The sequence below is a fragment of the Caloenas nicobarica genome, chromosome 9, assembly GCF_036013445.1.
Source record: "Caloenas nicobarica isolate bCalNic1 chromosome 9, bCalNic1.hap1, whole genome shotgun sequence".
Classification (NCBI taxonomy): Eukaryota; Metazoa; Chordata; class Aves; order Columbiformes; family Columbidae; genus Caloenas; species Caloenas nicobarica.
Genome location: NC_088253.1, coordinates 5,768,168 through 5,787,531, shown reverse-complemented (window position 1 = coordinate 5,787,531; position 19,364 = coordinate 5,768,168). Strand labels below are relative to the sequence as shown.

General features: G+C 39.6%; 1 protein-coding gene across 7 annotated transcripts in view; it reads right to left on the bottom strand.

Annotated features, from left to right (window-relative positions):
* CHD9 (chromodomain helicase DNA binding protein 9) overlaps positions 1–19,364 on the bottom strand; it is a 91,698-nt gene that overhangs the window by 34,827 nt on the left and 37,507 nt on the right. For 4 of the 7 annotated variants that reach the window (XM_065641265.1, XM_065641268.1, XM_065641266.1 and 1 more), the window contains 6 exons: positions 15,797–16,134; positions 7,346–7,457; positions 3,789–3,935; positions 2,788–2,856; positions 2,644–2,699; positions 307–424 (listed from right to left, as the gene is read on the bottom strand). In XM_065641265.1, coding sequence (XP_065497337.1) covers positions 307–424; positions 2,644–2,699; positions 2,788–2,856; positions 3,789–3,935; positions 7,346–7,457; positions 15,797–16,134 — 840 coding nt within the window. Of the gene's footprint in view, positions 1–306; positions 425–2,643; positions 2,700–2,787; positions 2,857–3,788; positions 3,936–7,345; positions 7,458–15,796; positions 16,135–17,020; positions 17,209–17,343; positions 17,419–19,364 lie in introns of those variants that run through there. The other 3 variants (XM_065641272.1, XM_065641271.1, XM_065641270.1) reach the window with 3 other exon arrangements.

Below are 19,364 nucleotides of genomic sequence, written 5' to 3'. Positions count from 1 at the left end.
TGAATTTAGCAGCTGGAAACTACCGAGGTTTTTGCAAACACCTAACATAATCCTTCCCTCCTTTAAGGTAGTTATCCAAACAATCGCAATTTTAAACCCAGCCAAGTCAGGTTAGTTCAGCAGCTCCAGAAGACTTGCTCTTCAAATTACGTTAAACCACCAACTGGCTGCTGCAACCAAAACCCCAACCCTGATGGGAAAGTTGTACTTCTTGACATTCAGCTGTTCTATTTAAAAGCAAACTATTAATCCCAATTTTATAAGGGGAAAAAAAAAAGCTTTTTAAATTCTGTATTTCATACTCACATCTGCAAAAAAGTGAGCTCTTTGTGCTTGCCTTAGTTTGAATCGTTTTATTTTCTGCTGGATTCTTTTATCCTTTAAAAGCTGTTGTTCTGTGGCCCACTCACAGTGGAGATATGAGCTAAAATAACAGAGATTAACACATTAGTGAAAGTAAAAGCAGTTAAAATAATGTTATATAAACCAGAAATTCACTCGAAAAAAGAACATTTCATCATTTAAGACAGAATTCACTGTAAAGATCAAAGATTTATTCCTCCAAATCATCATATTACTGCATCTAGTTAAGGCAATGTTTCTGGGCTAGAATTCATAGAACTCTACAGATTCAGAAATTGCTTTCACATGTCCTAAGAGCAGAAACAAACGTATTTAAAGTGAGCTTAAATAAATCAAGTTTAAATCTGACACCTCTATCAGCAAGTTCCAAGAGATATAAAGTATTGAATACAATGGATGTAACTTTTTCATGTACTTCACGTGAACACCTCTGCAGGGGAATGCTGACCCATCCAGCTGAGCCCATCTAAAAGATCAGTGAGGAGCATCAGAGCCCATGGCAAAAGGAACACGTCATCAGATTAGGTTGGGAGACAAGCACGAAGAGCAGAGCCAGAGGAAGCAGGAGCTGCGGTACCCAAACCATCCAATTGTGTGCCAGGGAGCCCTTCTCCAGTTAGATCGGTCTGACAAGTGCACACGTTTATTCCTCCCACCCCCTTTTTCATCCATTCTCATCACTTTTTAAGCTTTCTAGAGATGACACCAAGCTGTGTGGTGCAGCCGACAGGCTGGAGGGAAGGGATGCCATCCAGAGGGACCATGACAGGCCCGAGAGGTGGGCCTGTGTGAACCTCATGAAGAACAAGGCCAAGTGCAAGGAACTGCACACGGGTCGGGGCAATCCCAAGCACAGATACAGGCTGGGTGAGGAACGGACTGAGAGCAGCCCTGAGGAGGAGGACTTGGGGGTGCTGGTGGATGAGAAGCTCAACACAACCTGGCAACGTGCACCTGCAGTGCAGAAAGCCAACCACGTCCTGGGCTGCATCAGAAGCGTGGGCAGCAGGTGGAGGGAGGGGATTCTGCCCTTCTGCTCTGGTGAGACCTCCCTGCAGGGCTGCATCCAGCCCTGGGGACCCCAATGTAAGAGGGACATGCCCCTGCTGGAGCAATTCCACAGGAGGCCATGAAGATGCTCAGAGGCTGGAGCACCACTGCTATGAAGACGGGCTGAGAGTTGGGGGTGTTCGGCCTGGAGGAGAGAAGCTCCAGGGGGACCTTATAGCAGCCTCCAGTCCCTAAAGGGACCTACAAGAAAGTTGGAGTAGGACTTTTTACACGGGCATGTAGTGATAGGACAAGGGGTGATGGCTTTCAACTGAAAGGGGGGAGGTTTGGGTTAGATATAAGGAAGAAATTCCTCCCCATGAGGGTGGTGAGTTCCTGGCCCAGGCTGCCCAGAGCAGCGGTGGATGCCGCATCCCTGGAGTGTTCAAGGGCAGGTTGGACAGGGCTCTGAGCAACCTGGGCTGGTGGAAGGTGTCCCTGTTCATGGCATGGGGTGGAACTACATGAGCTTTAAGGTCCCTTCTAAGCCAAACCATCCTCTGTTATGCTAGAAATAAAGAGCAGCTATTGCTGGGTGTTACTGATTCTAAGACGAAAAAAAGAGCTAAACAGTCCTGAGAAACATGTGAATCCAGAGTCTCAAAAAATCACAGTTATGAGCAAGAACATAATGAAAATACCCAAATATGTAAAATGAAAAATGTGCTTGCCTTTTCAACATAAAGAACAGAGTTATGACGATATGTATGAAATTTAAAATAGGAAAATAGGGAAAAAATGATCTTTCTCCTTCATTCTTTTTTTATTTCCTGCTTGTGATGTAAAATCATTTCTATTATTAGAAGTGTTTTTCTTCTTAAAACAGTAGACCGACTCCTACATCAACCTCTCCTACATGTATGACACTGTAAATCTAATCTAGGTTCACAAAATAGCTCTGATTTAAACTCATGAAATCAAAATCAGCCTCAGACATGTAGCCCCTGCTGAATTTAATAAACATATCTTCTCTAAAAATTCTGTTCTTTCGGCAATAATGGCTGTCAGCTTATTCATCAGTGCTGGCTTCACAATACTGATAATTTTGAAATTATTACTAACAATATAATGCAGATTCTTAGCAATTTTAAGATCATATTCACAAAGAAAAATTGAAAAGATGACAATATCTGGCTATAAGTAATCTTCAAACAATACAAAACTTCAGTACATTAATATGATACTTATCATTTCAGTCAACACATCCAATGAAACAACTTAAATACTTACTAGTTCTTGTATTTCACAAAAAACTCTTCTGTTTCCACAGTCATCCCAGCAGATATCTAGAAAAGGAAATTAAGGGGAAATGTAAAATGATGGATAAAACCCCTTTTTTCAAACAAGCAACTTTATTCCATGACAATCACTTACTTCTTTCTTTGTCACCCTGGAGGCTAAGATTTTGTCTACAATCGCTGCATCTTCTTCACTTGGATTTTCCTATAAATGCAAGAAAACAATAACATTATACATTGCAGTAAATGCCCTGAGAATGCCCTCGAATAGATCTGACCAGTGGACATACCCAGAATTTCATTATACAGATATGGAGAAATAAGAACTCTTGCACATAGGTTAAAAAAAAAAAAAAAAAAAGAAAACAAAACCAATGCAGCATGTGTCAAGCTCAATTTAATAGATTTTCTCTCAACACAGATAACAAACACACTGTGGAATGAGGCAGACAAGGTCGTGCCTGGGAATTCCAGTAGGCTGAGGTGTGACACAGATCTGGGATTACTCAGCTCTCCAAGGCTGATGCTGGAGTTCCAGAGATAAAGAGCCAATCTTTAAAGGTCGGTTCCAATAAAAAGTCATCTTCCCTCTTGTCTGATTTATTCTCCCTCCCTTACAACTCTGGTACTCCTTCAAACACAAACACAAACACATTTTTCCCCGTTTCTTTCTTGACACTATTTACCCAGAAGGGCTCAACAGTTAGTTTGAGTACCAGAGCTGGCACAAGTTAAGCAGTGAAGTATAAACCTGAGGGGAGGGAGGAGTCTCCTTTTTAAAAATCTCAGTAAGCAGAAAACCCTACAGGCTCAAATAATTTTATACTTCTGAAAGTCATGATAATATCAGCATGCAGCTTTTTCATATGCCTACGCTGCATAACCTATTATTAGAGATATACCCACCCTTAGGCTTGTCCATAACTTCAGTTAAGTCAATGAATGTTTATAATAGGAAAAAAAAAAAAAGGTAACAAGCCATTTCTTCCAGTTTTCAAGATCCTAGCAAGATGTCACATTAAATAAGCTATGGCTTAGTAATAATAGTGTATGCCTTCCAAGTTATGAGTTCTATTTACTGAACCCCTTGCGACAACTGGGAAGTTCCCACTACAGACCAAGCAGGTTTTTACTCACCACAAATAACTGTAAAGGCTGCTCAGCAGGTAGAGGGGCAGAATTCTTTTTAATTTTCACAGAAACTTTTGCTTCTTCTTCCGATTGTTTCCCTTCTCCTTCTTCAGCGTATTTTTTCCTTTTAACTTGACGATTTGATCTTCTCTTCTGCATGCATGAGAATAAAAACAGAGGTTTTACCAAAAACTTCCTTTAAGATGAATTACAAGTTTTGAGACATTCAGTAATTCTTTAGCTATATGTAAAACCAAAGGCTAACGCTTGATAGAAAACATGAAGCATGTAAATCACAGAGGGATGGAAGTAGCCATATACTGTTTTCAACCAATTAAATTATTTTTTCTACTTCATTAAACATTTGATACTTTTATTTTTAGAGTTCAAAAGCAAACACGGGGAACAAATCTGATATATAATAGATCTCCCATAAGCTTCGGTATTTTAACAGTAATTTCATAATGCATTATCACAGCCGTGTGTTACAGTCCAATTCAGGAAGCTGAGTAAAAGATGCAAAGTATGCTGAAGCATCTCTATTAAACAGTGCTACCCAAAAAATTATGAACATCTCCATTAGATCAGATTGCTGATGAAGTCTGATTTCATGGCTAATAAAGTTCACCCCTTTGTTAACGTATTTGTTTCCTCCTTCACCTTCATCAAGCTTGTATAACAGCAGCACTTTGCTTACTCTGTGTGTTCTCTCTCTAATCTTCCACTCTTGCTTCTGCAAGAATCTGAGGACTACAAGCTCCAGCCAGAAAAACAGCGTTCAGCCTAAGAAAATAATTGGTTCTCCCTCACTGTTTAAGTTCCAAATCCTTAGATTATTAGGATATAGCACATCCTTTCCGCTCCTCAGTACCAATATGAGACACTGCACATTTAACCACAAGATTAATTTGTAAATCCATAGGATAAATAAAGACAGAATCAAACTAGCCGGGTAACACTTGAAAACACTGCAGCCTGCTTTCGAGAACAAATCACCACAAAAATAAAACCTGCAAAGTAAAACTGTTGCTATAAAATAAGTTAATTATATTGCGCTACACAGCGAAGCGTATTTTTGTTCCGGAAAAGCCACTGCTGGTTGCAATACACCAAAGTAATCAGCTGGGAGAAGAAAAACTTGTGAATAGAACAAACCCCAAAATTCTGCGGTCATAACCGGCTACTGCAGAGCAGATAGTAAGTAACAGCAGGACTGCAGCACAGGAACTTTCTTCCTGACTTGAATTCAGCCCTTGGCTTGGCTGGTACCCAGTGAAAGACCCAGCTATGCATTAACAACTACTTTATAACTATTTGAGTAAGGCAGAGCAGAACACTACACACACTGCAAAAATCAAAGAACGAGCATCACCATTGTTCTAGAGAAGCTGGGACAGAGCAGATCTGAACTGCTCCATCAGTTTTCCACAATAACGGAGACAGACTGGGTATTTTTCAATAAAAAGTGAGCTCATGTGGGGTGGGGTGGCAGCACAAAAAGAAACTTCAGATCTAAACAGACACATTAATGTGACAGAAAATGTCACATTAAAAGTTAAATCAACAATAGATTGCTGACAGAAGCAAATTTTTTTTTCCAAAAATGACAGCTAATAGGAGGAATGCAAAACGACGTAAGAATTAGGAAAAGAAGGATTAAGAACCAGGTTCAAGTTTTACTCATTAAGTATTTGTTCAATTTCTGAAAAACTATTACGGTATTAACCAGCATTTTCAATCTTTCTCAACTACGTCTTTTCTTGAAGTATGAAGAGATCAACAAAACATCAGACTTATGTTCTCCAACATATTCATATATAATTTGAGTTGTTTTAAAAAAACCTGAGCACTTCCCTGAGCTGAAAAGCACGGCGATAAACTAATGCTCTAAAGCACAAAATAAAGTAGTACCACACATTTTGCCAAGAAATAAATCAACCTATTTAAGGAACATACTTACTGTGAAACCAAGCATACAAAATGAATTTGGAGGGGGGGGGGGGGAAGACCTAAAATTGCCCCCCAGAGCTTAGAAAGAGACAGCTACTTCCAACAGCAAGAGAAAATAATGAAGATGTTTGAAAAATAAACAGAGAATGAATTAACGAAGCAAAGCAAGTTATGTCTTTCCTGTGATTCTTCTCCCAAACTCCTTTGAAGACAGAGTGGTGCTGTGACATTGTGCAGGGTCATTTTTCTAGCTCATGCCACCCTGTCTTCTCTCTCTCTCTCCACTGTTCCCTTCACACCAGGATCATGCGATTTGGTGATCCCCTCTGTCTATCTGCACTAGAATTGAAGATGACCCTTGTGTTTAAAATCAAATATCAAAAAAAAGAAAAAGTGAGAAAAAATAAATTATCTTCTGCCTTTTGTATTATATTTGTCAGCCTACAAATTTATACCTGAGTACAGAGCTCTGTTGATAAGTTACAGTAGTTGAGAACCACCAAACCTGTTTTCACCTCCTTCACTGTACTGAATGGACTTTCTATACCAAGACAAACTCCCTGAGAAATAAATAATTTTGGGTTCCCTTCCATGTAACCTTTACCTAAGACAAGCTATCACTTAAATTAATAAAAAGTCATCCTGTGAAATGGCTTCTGATCCTTCTCCCCTCCCAGAGGTATTATCTGTGAAATACTGAAGGTCAACTCAGTACCACATAATTGTTTTCTGACACTGTTATCAAACAACAATTAATTTTTACGCAACACCACCTTATTTTGAATATTGATTTCATCTCTGTGGATGAAATTGCCGCAGGATAAAAACCTGTGCATTTCCAGCATATAACCCTACTTTTAATGGAGTTTGCCCTAAAGCAAGAAAGTTATAATTCTGTTACTAACATTGGCATAAATAGGATATAATCTCTTACCAACAGCTCAAACTTCTTCATGCTTAAGTTTTATAAATAATGAGCTATGCTACTATAATACCAGGGCAATCTATTGGGAAGAGCTCAGAAAAAGTCCCAAGGGAGGTTCTCCTGCAGGGAGTGACTCCAGCACTGCAATTCTTTCTTGATCCAGCACGTCCCTCGAGTGCTCACAGGCTGCCCGAGCCTGTCCGCGTATTCATCACCGATCCCTGCGGGTCCAACTCTGCCAGAAACCAATTCTTCCCATTTCCACCGAAGCAGAGCTCAGAAAAAATAATTAAGTTTGAAACAAGCCTCAAAGAGCGAGTTTCACTGATCAACATCCCGTCTGTTGGGCAAATTGTGCATTTTCCCCACAAAGTCAGCCCGAATCAGGACGAGGTCTAACTGCCAGCTCAAGTGAAAGGTATTTACAGTCTCACATCTACGGATTTCTGTACCGAAATGCAACAGATACAAGCAGGGCACTGATGTCCCAGCACAGAAAAGAGACTCCAACCTGCAGCATTGTCTGTTTTTCAAATGGGAAAAGCAGCTGACAAGGTAAGGACTCCAGCTGTAAAAGAGTCACTGTCACTGGGTCAAAAGGAGAACAGCTTTTTGGAGAGAGGGGGGAAAAAAACCTGTAGGAATAACACCACATACAATTTAAAAGGGAAGAAGTCTGACTGCTTACCTGTGAGTCTTCATCTTTCAATGGCCGCTGCGGAGTCTGCTTAGCATCAGATAATTCATCCGAAGACTCGTTTTTTCTTTTCTGCTTCTTACCCAGTGTGATGATTAGCTTTCTGTTAGAAAAGACCAACCAACATCTAAGGGAATGCCATATACTAGGCTACTTAACTTCAAGAATAAAAATAACACCACATCCACTAGCAATTCCCATATTCTTCTTAATGTGAAACTCAGGAAGCACCACTGCCTGAAAAATGAAAAATATGTCTCAAAACAAAAAGCTACAAATTTACAGCAGATAATATTTTCTACTACTGTTACTGGGCTTCTCTACAGGCAACGAGTTACCTTACTATTGCTAACACCTCTGTGTCATACATATTTTTAAACCTATACATGAGTAAGGAAGATGCAAAATCCAACAGTGAAGCTAATCAACAATGGCAAACAACGCAAAGTTTGCATAAAGACCATCTGCAGATGATGACAGTAAATGATTTATCATAAACCATTTATCATTACAGAATACATCTTATTTTTATAATAGTAAAAAAAAAAACGAGCTGTGGACAACAATCTAAAATCATTCAAAGCTGTCTGACATGCAAAACTGGGATGTTTAAATAAGTCATTCAATGACAAAATGAGGGAATTGCACAAATACTTTTGCCTTTTTAAACCAAAAAAGTAAAAAAGAGAAGCTGTATTCAAAATCCAATAATCTGTAAGAGATCTTAGAACCTCTCAGAATATGTTAAAAAACACTGTGCTGACTAAATTAGTCACATTCTAATGAAAAAGCACCAATTATTTCTTTGTTCAGATTTAAAGGTTACCTTGTAAATCACAGTATCAATTCATCTGATTTGTTTTTAAATAAAGTGTGTCAAAACATTTATTTTTTCATATTTGAAATGTACCTAATAGTCCTCTTTAAATATGTTTTCAGTGGCATAATTGCAGAATGATGACAAACTATCCAATAAAATCACAAAGAGCCGTCCTAAAATATGTTTTTTTCTGTAGTATCTCATCACCAGATCCATGTTAACAGAAAATGAGGTAACTGTTCCAGCGCACAAGCCTCTCGTGCGATTTTACAGAGCAAGTTCTCTCTTTGATTTGGAGCAAAGGCTTTAAAGGCCTGATGATGCATGTACGGCACACAGAGGTGATCGTGAACGTGACAGACATTTGATTTTTAAATGTACAAGACTCCTAACGATGAAGAAAATGGGTAACTAAATGTCCTTTCATCAAATAAGCGTTGGGTTCTAAGTTAAGCTGGAAGGCGTCTCTGGAGGACACTTGGTACCTGCTCAACGCCAACTTCAGAGCTGGTTTATGTTGCTCGGCCCAGTCAAGTCCTGCTTATCTCCAAGGCTGATGCTTCCCTGGGCAATCTAGTCCAAATTTTTATCTACCATGTTGCAACACGGTAGATTAAATTGCTTCATAATTATTAAAATGCTTCTGCCCAGGGCAGTGGTGGAGTCACCATCACTGGAGGGGTTTAAAAGGTGTCTAGACGAGGTTCTTAGGGACATGGTTTAGTGCTAGAGTTAGGTTATGGTTGGACTCGATGATCCTGAGGGTCTCTTCCAACTGAAATGATTCTAGGGTGCTATGATTCTATAAATGCATGTTGCTACGTTAAGCATTTGCATCCGTGCAACCAGAGATCATCCTCATTTCATGCGCTACTGCCTAATAATTATGCTCCGGTTCCTTTTGGATTCAAGCAGCAAAATATGAAGAAAGGCCGTGACTGTCTTACTATGGGTTGTAGTGGCACCCAGTGAACAGCGGAGGATTTTAAGGACCTTCTGGTTTAGAACGTGGGCTTGTTTTGTGATTAGGCTGCTCTAACTGCATCTTTCCTTGCACACCGTTTCCTCTCTGCAGTTGCAGTCACCCCATGTTCACCTCCCGCTCGCCCCTGCAGTCTGACACATCACGTTCCATTTCTCTGACAGCTTTTATCTCATCTTGATCTTGTAATTCCCTACCCCCAGTACTTCTCTTCACAAGCACCTCCCTGAAATTTTAACATCTCTCCATGTCGCAGATCAGAATGTTTCCTCCTCTATTTCAAGACGGTGCCAATGAGAGGAATAAACGCCCGGGTTCACTTTTCTGATCCAGTGCCCAGAACCACAATGCTCCTTGCTATCAGAACTTGCTGAACGACAGTATGGTGCTAAAGTCATGCATTTCTATTAGTAAAAATGCAATTTGCTCGTATTTTGGCCAAGAACTTCTAAAAAAGTCTGCTATGTGAAAACAATGATTTTCAGAAGCTTGTAAACTGGATCATTTCTGTGAAAATTTTCCTTAAGATAACAAGTTCTCTTGCCAGTTTATAAATTTCTGCATGAAAGCATAAAGATCCTTGGCTAAAATCCCTTTTTCCACCCCGAAACAAACTGTTCTGAACAGAAACTATCTATTCTGTTTCTATGAAAAGGAAACAGCACACTGTAGACACAGAATAAATAATATCACTAGACCCCGTTCCAATTTCACTTTCTCTTGCCTTTTAAAATTTAAAAATCTATCTTATTACATAACATCTAGAAATACTCTAACAATTAGACAATGTAGATTTCTTCAACATCAATTTCCTTCTTCTCTAACCACAAACTGAAGATGTTGAGAAACTTATACCAATGGAAACATTTTTAAAAAGCCATCTCATGAGCCATTAGTACTTCTGGATCCCTAGCACAAGAATCCAAACGTGGTTTAGATGCACAGAACCAAAAGAAAAAGTACCAGCAGGATCACCAGGACCCACTACTTGAGGAATGTTGTCACTTCATTTTAATAAATGAAGCACCAGTAAGAATGTTCCATCCCCCTTCTGTTTGACAGCAGAGAATGCGATGGAAGAGTTGTCAGACCTTTGAGCAGCTTTAAAACTGCAAAGAACAGTTTCCAAAGCCTTCCAAATAGTGAACATGAGATGTATTAAAGAGGAAAAGATAAATAGCAAATACATATTAAGCATGTAAGAAATAATAAAGTATCACTGGCCTTCGATTCACACCTTTAATAAATCATTTTACTTCCATTTTCCCAAAACAGAGAAACACTAGGTAGCTAATTATTAGTGTCCAAAGTCACCTCCCAAATATTTGTTACATGACTAGCAATAAAACGCCTATGTTATGAACAGCATTAGTATTTATCACTAAACCCTTCACTAAAAATCTTATCTATTAGCAAAATACAAAGCAGGTATTTCCTTGACATGACAGCGTATCCTCTTGGAATGAGAGTTACATTGATGGGACAAAACCAGTTGCTCCTATCCTTTTAGCATATGTTTAATAAAAAATACTAACATGCTAACATTAGCCATTGTCTCCTTCTCCAGTTATATTTCAAATTAATAACTTTAGGATTGTGCACAGATTTTTAAAACCCTCGTGTAGTCTTACTGGAACCAACGGCCATTTCAAGCACATACGACATTGGAATAATAATGTAAGAGAACAAGTAAGTGTTTAGTTACTTATTCGATAAGACCATGCTATTTTGCATGCACATACTTCGCAGTAGAAACTTACGACTACATCACTTAGACTCAACTCAGGCATCAAAACTAAAATGTGGGAGCAGAGAAACCTTCCCCGAGGAGTCACAGCTCAGTGCATGCAAAGGCATCCCAGAAGGATGATCAAATTAGGAATTTGTGACCCATTTCTAATCACGGCAGAAGGAGCTGACGATCTAACAGGTTTGGGGAGATCTCTTCCCTTTGAGCATCGATCTGTTAACCAACATTTGCCCAACTGACATGATACACAACAACCAACTCACAGTGTCTGTGCCGCCCCGGAAAGTCACTTCAAGTTCTAACCGAGAAGACAAAGGCTTCAAACCGTCTGAACAGGGTCATATCAACATGAAATCATAGAAAGATTTTCTGTCGGGGTCTTGGGTTCCAAAAATACTCCATACTGTAAACAGTACATGTGAGACCTACTTCAAGGCAACAAGGATATTTACTCGTTGGAGTAGTGAACAGGATCACACAGGACTTGCTGGATTCATTACAACATAATTCAAGGGTTAATTAAAAAAAAAAAATCCACCATTGTCCTTTTAGCATATGAACCGATACAGTCATTTCTGATAACAACAGTTCCGAACTTAAGGACTACCACCCTGAATCAAACTTCTGCAGATCAAATTCTTAGGATTTGAGGGATTTATTTATTTAAACTATGCAGTGATTAAAAAAACCCACCCCAATGTACTCTAATGATATTGTCCTTTACATCACAAATGCAGAGCTGCTGCTTTTCATCAGGGCCATGATATTTAATTTTATGTTTGAGTAGGTGGGAATACATTGAGTGCTATAAAACCTAATGCCAATCTACTTTTTTGAACAACAGAATGCTCACAAATTCGTAATTTTTCTACCCTTCATATCAAGTGCTAAGAAGCAGACTTTTTAGTTTAAATATTCATCACCTTAAATGGAAGAAGTAGAACTATAATCAGTTAGAAAAAGCTTATAAATGGAAACCAGTTCTATGCAACAATATTAAAGGTTTAAATAGATTCCTAAACATCAACGCACCTTGGTAAATAGCCAGGATATAAGAAGTGGTTCTGCAGGTCTCAGAAAAATTGTAAAGTAAGTTAAAGAATTAACTTGGTCAGTAATCAATGCATAAAGCAAACTGGTTGCTTAACTTGGTAACGTGAAATATATGATACATGCATTCTTCTAGTTCTAATAATTTCTGTCACATGCTTACAATGTTCTTGGTAATAAAACAATTTACCCATTTCTCTTGACCAACGCTTACGGCACAGCAACTTTACTAAGTACTGAAGCCACTTCTAAACCATTTGACTGAAACTAACAGCATTACTTCTCAGACTTCAACAGGTCAGCATTAAAAACCTTCATTCTCACCTTCAGAAAGAATCTACAGCCTGCCTGGAAAGTAACTGCTAGTGATTTAAAACTAGCAATGATAAATGGGAAAGAATCGTGCTGTATTTTGTTCTGCACGTGTAGATCTCAGAGGAATCACTATGGAAAATGTAAACGGTTAACATGAAGCCCCCAAAGACACACCAATTGTGTTTAACCAGCAAGGAGAAGATTGTTTAAAAATCCTCCTATCCCCTCGATTAGGACACAGTAGTTAAAACTCGTCTTGATCCTAGATGAGCGGTACTCAATTTCTGTAAAAGCTGTATTGTATTACATCCAAAAACACACCTTTTTTTTTTTTTTAACCTGATGGCTACCGGGCAGATCAATCAAGGTCTGCTCAGGAACCAGCGCTCCAGCTCTGCCGGATCAGCAATGCAGAATTTATCGAACTGCAAATCCTCCCCAAGAGCGATAAAGGACATGGGCTGCCCAGACGTGTAAGATCCTTGTAAGACCCCAGCAAACTTTAGCATCACAATCTAAGTAAGACTTTGCTGTTCGAGTGCCAGACTAAAGAAGGTACAATTGTGCTCATTTTGGATGGGCTATGTTTGATGCCAGCAGCGATGTGAAAGATCATAATAAAACCATTCTCCAAACAGTTGTTTTATTTTTATATATATATATATATATTTGTTGATAATTTCCACGCTTTCAGCTCTATACTTGCCTGCAAATCCAACAGAAGTCACCTGAAACATGAGTCTGACTTAAAAAAGAACTAAAGATGGTAACAGCTTATAACAGTTGGAAATTGTTTATTTATCTTTTTAATCACGAGGGGACTTTTTACTGTCGTTGGGTTTTCTTTCCTGCTTAAATGCAAGCAATGTCATATATACAATTTTGCTATTTTTAAAGTTTTTCTCCTTATTGGGGTAAAAAAAACCCCAAAAAACAAAACCAACACAACAATATTTTTTTCTTCCAAATTTAAATATCTCAAAAATCCTTATTTCCAAGAGAAAACCAAAATTTTTCATAGAATTGAGGTCCTCTCTTCCCCTTCTTGCCCAAAAAAGCACTTGTCTTCTAAACGTATTACTTTAGCATGGCTAAATTTTCTCCCAAGATTCAGTCCGAGTTTTTTTATTTTAAGATAAATGACAAAATCAATGTAGCAACCCACACATTTAAAACCCAAATCCTATTTTGACATAACAATAATTTCCAGGATGTGCTCAGATTCATTAAGAAATATTTTCCTAAGAATGTAAGATAGGAGGAAACCATTGGAAGAGTTGCTTAGCCTTCTAGAACCTCTATTAGTTATTGGACTTAATTCTGTTCTTCTCTAAATAAAACCAAGTTTATTAATCACACAATTTCTTTAACCACCCTTGAAATGACATATATAGCAATTCTATTCTTTTTACATAAGATCAATAGTTACATTAGCATAGCAAACAGTCTGATAAGATTATTTGTTAAAAAAAAAAAAAATATCAAGGCTGCCTTGCAATTAGCGCTCTTCAAAACCACTGTAGTATATTCCTGACTAAACAGCTAATATTGTATTTATATAAACACATAAAATAGTGCTACCGCAACGTAACACACGAAGCTGTCTGGATACCAAAATGATGTGGATGCCTCATAGCATTTGATCTACTGCTGTCCATCAAAATCCATAAATTCTGTAAAATCTGTAATATGTGGCCCTAGAAGACTCTCTTCACCGCCCTTTAACGGGATCTGACTGCTACATCTTTAGCTGTGTGTCCTATGTAGTTAAAGTAATACCCGGCAGCATGATTAAGTTAATTAGGGTGCTACTGGGGCATTAGTTGATTAAACTGGTAAATAATGGGGAAGCAAACATCCACAGCTCAATGCAAAATTATGATAAGTTGATCATACATAATTAAATGGGAGTCTTTCTGCCAGCTTCACTGTACTTTAGATGAAGCACAAATATCATACTTAAAAAACAGTTTGAGAAACATGTATTTCTCAACTGATGGTGTCTCAGAAGATGCTGAAAACTGATCCTGCTGTGCACAGCTGAGCGTTGCGTGACGACACAAAACTGAATTCAGAAGTATACACCAATAATTATAATTATAAAATAATAGTTTATTTCCCTTGTCTGATTAAAAATACTAAAAATATTATGGGAACTACGTAGTACATCATGAGGATGATACTTTGGCAGGGTTTGTTAACTATCCAAAACAATTAATAAAAAGCACACTCGTGGCAATTCACATAAAGCTGCAGAAACTGACAGCAGCTAAACAACAGTGTGTAAGTTTTCTGGTTAGACAGACCCGCAAAATGTCTATTATATAACACAAATAAATTCAGAAACATGAAAGTGAAATCAACTTTGGAAGCACACATCCAAAAATCCCACTTTAAACAAGTTGGAGAAAAAAGAAAAGGAAGCACCAAACAGTGCTCTAAGGAGTACTATGAGAGGCATTCATACGCCATCCCATAAGCAGAAGAGAAAGAAATTAAGGCCATGAAAGTTCACGTTAGAAATCGAGTTTAGAGTAGTAACCTTTATACTGTAGGATAACTTCTCAAGGAAGCTGTTGACTTCAAACATGTAAGAAAAGCACTGATCTCATGGAAAAAAAAAAGAAAATGCAGAGAAACGGGCTGATTAAAAGAGCATTCATTTCTGCTCCATATACATGAGAATATGCATATGCATATGAGACATTTCAATTTGGAGAGAGACGCCAGTTAATATTTCTGTTACTGCAAAAAGAGCATGGATTTAAAAAACAAAGATCAGACTGCAGCTAAGATTCCATTTCAAGTCTTGAGTGATACCATTAACGCTGGAAATTCCACCCTTCCCTTTAAAGGCAGCCAGGAGCACCAGGTCAGCGCTGGAGTCAGAGCTGCCACCTGCTCCATCCTTGGAGCTTTGTGACACCAAATGCCTTTGAAAGCTCCTTACCCCGAGGTATCCACCCAGCTGAGTCCACACGATTTTCAAGAGGGCAGATTAAATTGATGTGGCCAAGGACCACAAAATGCTCACGATACAAATCTTCCAGTATGCACTTTACTTTTGATACATGTGATATCTGTAAGAATATTCACTTGCTAACAAGTTCATTAAGCTTCCAGTTTCTCCCTGTGCAGTTTATCACACACACTGTATTGAAGATACATGCCAAGATTGATAAAGACAGCATTTATAATATCAGATAAACTTAATTTGGAGTTGGAACAGATTACAACACTAGATGAAAGATACTTTGGTCTCGTCTATGCTTCAAAGGAAGTACAGAATATTTTAGAATATAAATTTAAAATAATTCCTTTCAAAAGGACAGCCCTACAATGATTTTATCTAAAGAGAAAACAGAGCATTCTTGTTCCTGAATGAGAGAGTCCACACATGGACTTAATCAGGAAGAATTCTGTGTAGGCAGTGGACGAGAACATTTTATCATCAGTAAGCAGTTTTCATTTTAATCAAGGATTTACAGTCTGAAGACAAGTAAGAAGACATTTTAATCTACTTACCCAATTTTTGTTTTCTCTTTAATTTTGGACGAAGAACCAGTTTTCGGTTTTTTGCTCTCCTTGTCCTTTGGTTTGGATTTCACTCTTCTCCCCTTCTTCTCCTCCTTTCCTTCAGCTGAAACACTGGGGAAGTTTTCAGGACTCATTACCCGTGGAATGTTTCTCTCTCCTCTCTCTTTCGCTTTTGCAATCGCTTCAGATATTATGCGATTTGCCTTCTCTTGTTTACTTTCCAAATCTGCTTTTTTCTTCTGCTTCTTTTCAGACATTGCCCTCACCTGGGTATTCTGCAACTTAGTATATGATCCTGAACCATCAGTCTTCTTGGAGGAAGGAGGCTGCAGCAAGAGACAAAATGTGAAATCGCCTTGTTTTAAAAATATATAAACATTTATTGAACAAAAAAGTAACAATGTTTTTGATCTGTATATGCATTTAAAAAAAAACAAACTGGGAGGGACTCAGGCAGACACATAAAAGAAGGAATTCTGTTTATACCCCGGAATGGCGTGGGTTTCAGAATAACTGCATCAATTGTGGGTTTACACAACCAATCCACATACAGAAAACCAGTAAGAAAAAAAAACCTTCTAAAATTCTCTCAGCCTTCTTTCCACCTCTGTAGTTAGAGACACCGATTCTTAACCTTTCAAGCATTCCCACACATGCGTCACACACCTCCAGCATCCTCAATACATGTTCTCCCAAAATCTGCCCAAGCGCAGATCTGCCAAGGGAACGGCATCGGTGTTTGGCCTTCGGGAGGACACCCGGGCCACACACCTCAAAGCAGACGCGAGATCTACGAGACCAACTCAGTGCCGAACAGACGAGATGCTCCAACAAAATCAAGGTTAAAAAGCCAGACAAAAGATAAAACGAAAACTAAAATTACACAGATCTATATGAACGTAAGTATCAGAAAGCAACATCTGTGTTATTTAGATCAACGCGGGGTCAGCGCCTTAGCTGGAAAACGTAGCTTGTTTTTATTTGCAGGTTTTTAATCACCGCTTGACCGACGCAGACTTGTTTACGCTGAACGCAATATTCAGATGATCTCTTTAAAGCGGCCAGAAGACATGTTTTTGCTTCCCTCCCCCCTTGAGGAATGGAAAGAATTTCCTATTCAAACAGGCAAAAAAAAAAAACCAACCAACACACCAAACAAAAACCCCCCCACCACCACCCCAGCAGCAGATAACAGTTGTGTGAGGCTCTCACCCGTAACGCCGCTGCCTCCAGCCCCCAGCAAAGCCGGCGGGCGCTTCCCGGCACATCGAGCGGCCGCATCCAGCGCCGGCCCCGGGCACACGCTCCATGGAGCCCCAGCCGGGCCGGGCAGCGCCGGCACCGACCCGCTCCGAGCGGGGTAAATAACCAATAAATCACAAACCAGCCCCGGCCGGGACCGCGGCCGCCAGCTCAAGATGGCGATGCAGCGCGGCTCCCGCAGCAGCAGCCAGTAATAAGGAAGGTTATTCAATCCCATTAGCCTTTTAGCCCGAAGAACCCCTCCTCCTCCCACTCATTCAGCCTCCACTTACCCTTCCTCTTGGCCTCTTCGCTGAAGACATTTTTGGCGGCAGACAAAGGCTTGCCCTCTGCTTTCCCAGGCGGTGCTCAAGAGAAAAGCATTGAGAGAAGATTTGCTAAATGGCCTATTTAGCGAGCCGCAGCCGAGAGATGCAGAAGGCTCCACAAACACACGCTGTGATTTATCACCATGTTCCTCCCCGGGCAGCGCGGGGCCCGGCTCCCCCCGACCCCCTCACCCCCGGCCGGCCGCCGATCGCCGGATCCCAACGCAGCGGGGCAAGAAACGAACGCACAAAGCATCAAAAATGCATCAGCATGAATATTAGAGATGTCGTTAAAAACACGGGCTCCTTCCGCGGAAGTAGGCCGGCAGATGGTGCTACCCGTTATTATTCCAGCAGGCTCCGCAGTTTAACCCCCAACGGGCCGCTCTCCCCGCCGGGCGGTACCGGCATTAACTCCTGCTCCTCCTGCCCCTCCGCTCCCCGAGGCGGAAAATCGGGGAAACCCAGCGGTTTTCTGCCTTAGGATTCAACTCACGGCGACCCTGCAGTTCTGGCTGCCTCATGGAAACAGGCCTGGGGGCGGCACGGGAGGGCAGACCAACATCTGCCTGTCACCTCCGCTCGTCTTGCTCTCCAAATTACTTCGTACATTTTTTTGTTTGACGCCAAATTCATCACTATAAGCATTTGCTGACAGACTTCCCTGCTTCCCACAGAAAATGGAAGAACTTAGGTGGATTTTATCCCTCTGCCCAGGCCTGCAGGAGCTTCCCCATCCCATGGGACACAGCAAACTTGGCTCCCAGGTTGTTTTAAAGCGATATTGTAAAACGGGCAAGTTTTTAAATATGGATTGTCAACATATCAAATGAAACCAACAATAAGATACGACAGGGTTTTGTGAAAGGTTATTAAAAAAACCAAGAAGCTTTTAACAGCATAGCTCCATCCTAGCAACACCCTTTATTCTCAGATGCCCATTAAAGAAGAATGAAGATCAGGATGCAATTTCTATTTTCTTAATATCTATGTATACCTTTATCTTGTGATACATATTTTTCCCTAGAAAATTTAAAATACTGCAAGGATTTTGAGATTGCTAAGACTGGGCCTTACACTTAATCACTTCTACTTCAGGTTAATTTAAAAGTGAAGTTCATTGCCCATGGAAAACACCAGTGGTCCCAGTACGTTAAAAGGATTCTTCTCTTAACAAGAGCACTTGAAAGATATTTTTGCAAACGTGCAGCTTAATCACAAGGATTATTATTAGATTTTAATTTTACTTTTGAGAACTCTAGACAAGATGCTTCTACATTATAGTTACAGTATAACAAATTGCAGCGATTTATCTTTTAGGGTTATTATTTCATAACTTAGTAAAAATGCTAAATAATGTACTATTTTGCATTTTGAGATCAGCAAAACAAAACTATTCCTAATGTACTCTTGTTATAATATCAGCTCTGAGCCAAACGCTACTAAAGCCAGTACAGTTAGAGGATTTTTAAAACAAATTGGTAGGTTCTTAAACATTCCTGGGCCAGAAACAAACAAATAATGCCGAGTAATTAGGTGGGCAATATATAAATGGTGGCTTTTCCATAATTCTTTTGGAATAATTTTCCTAGATTATTCCTTTAAAACAAAGTTTCTTAGGCTACATTTCCTCACAGATCAAAGCTGCCTCCCAAGTTATTCCTCAACAACTTTTACTGCTTTCTTACTGGAGAATTGTGAGTATGCTGGGCACGGCTACTCTATGTTTTAATTCCTCAGGCTGACCCTCTGCTTCTTGCTCCACACTATTGCTTCTAAGTTATGGCTCCTGCACTGCACAAACAGTAAGCTATTTGTTAGAAAACCGAGAATGTATTTTTTTAAAATTTTGCTATGACATCTCTAACCATATGGAAATGACATTCATGGAGATGCAGGAAGGCACCAGCCAGCATTCGAAGCTAAATAAAGCTGTAACGAAACCTTCATCAAGGAAGTCACCATTGTGACAAAAAACAAAACTG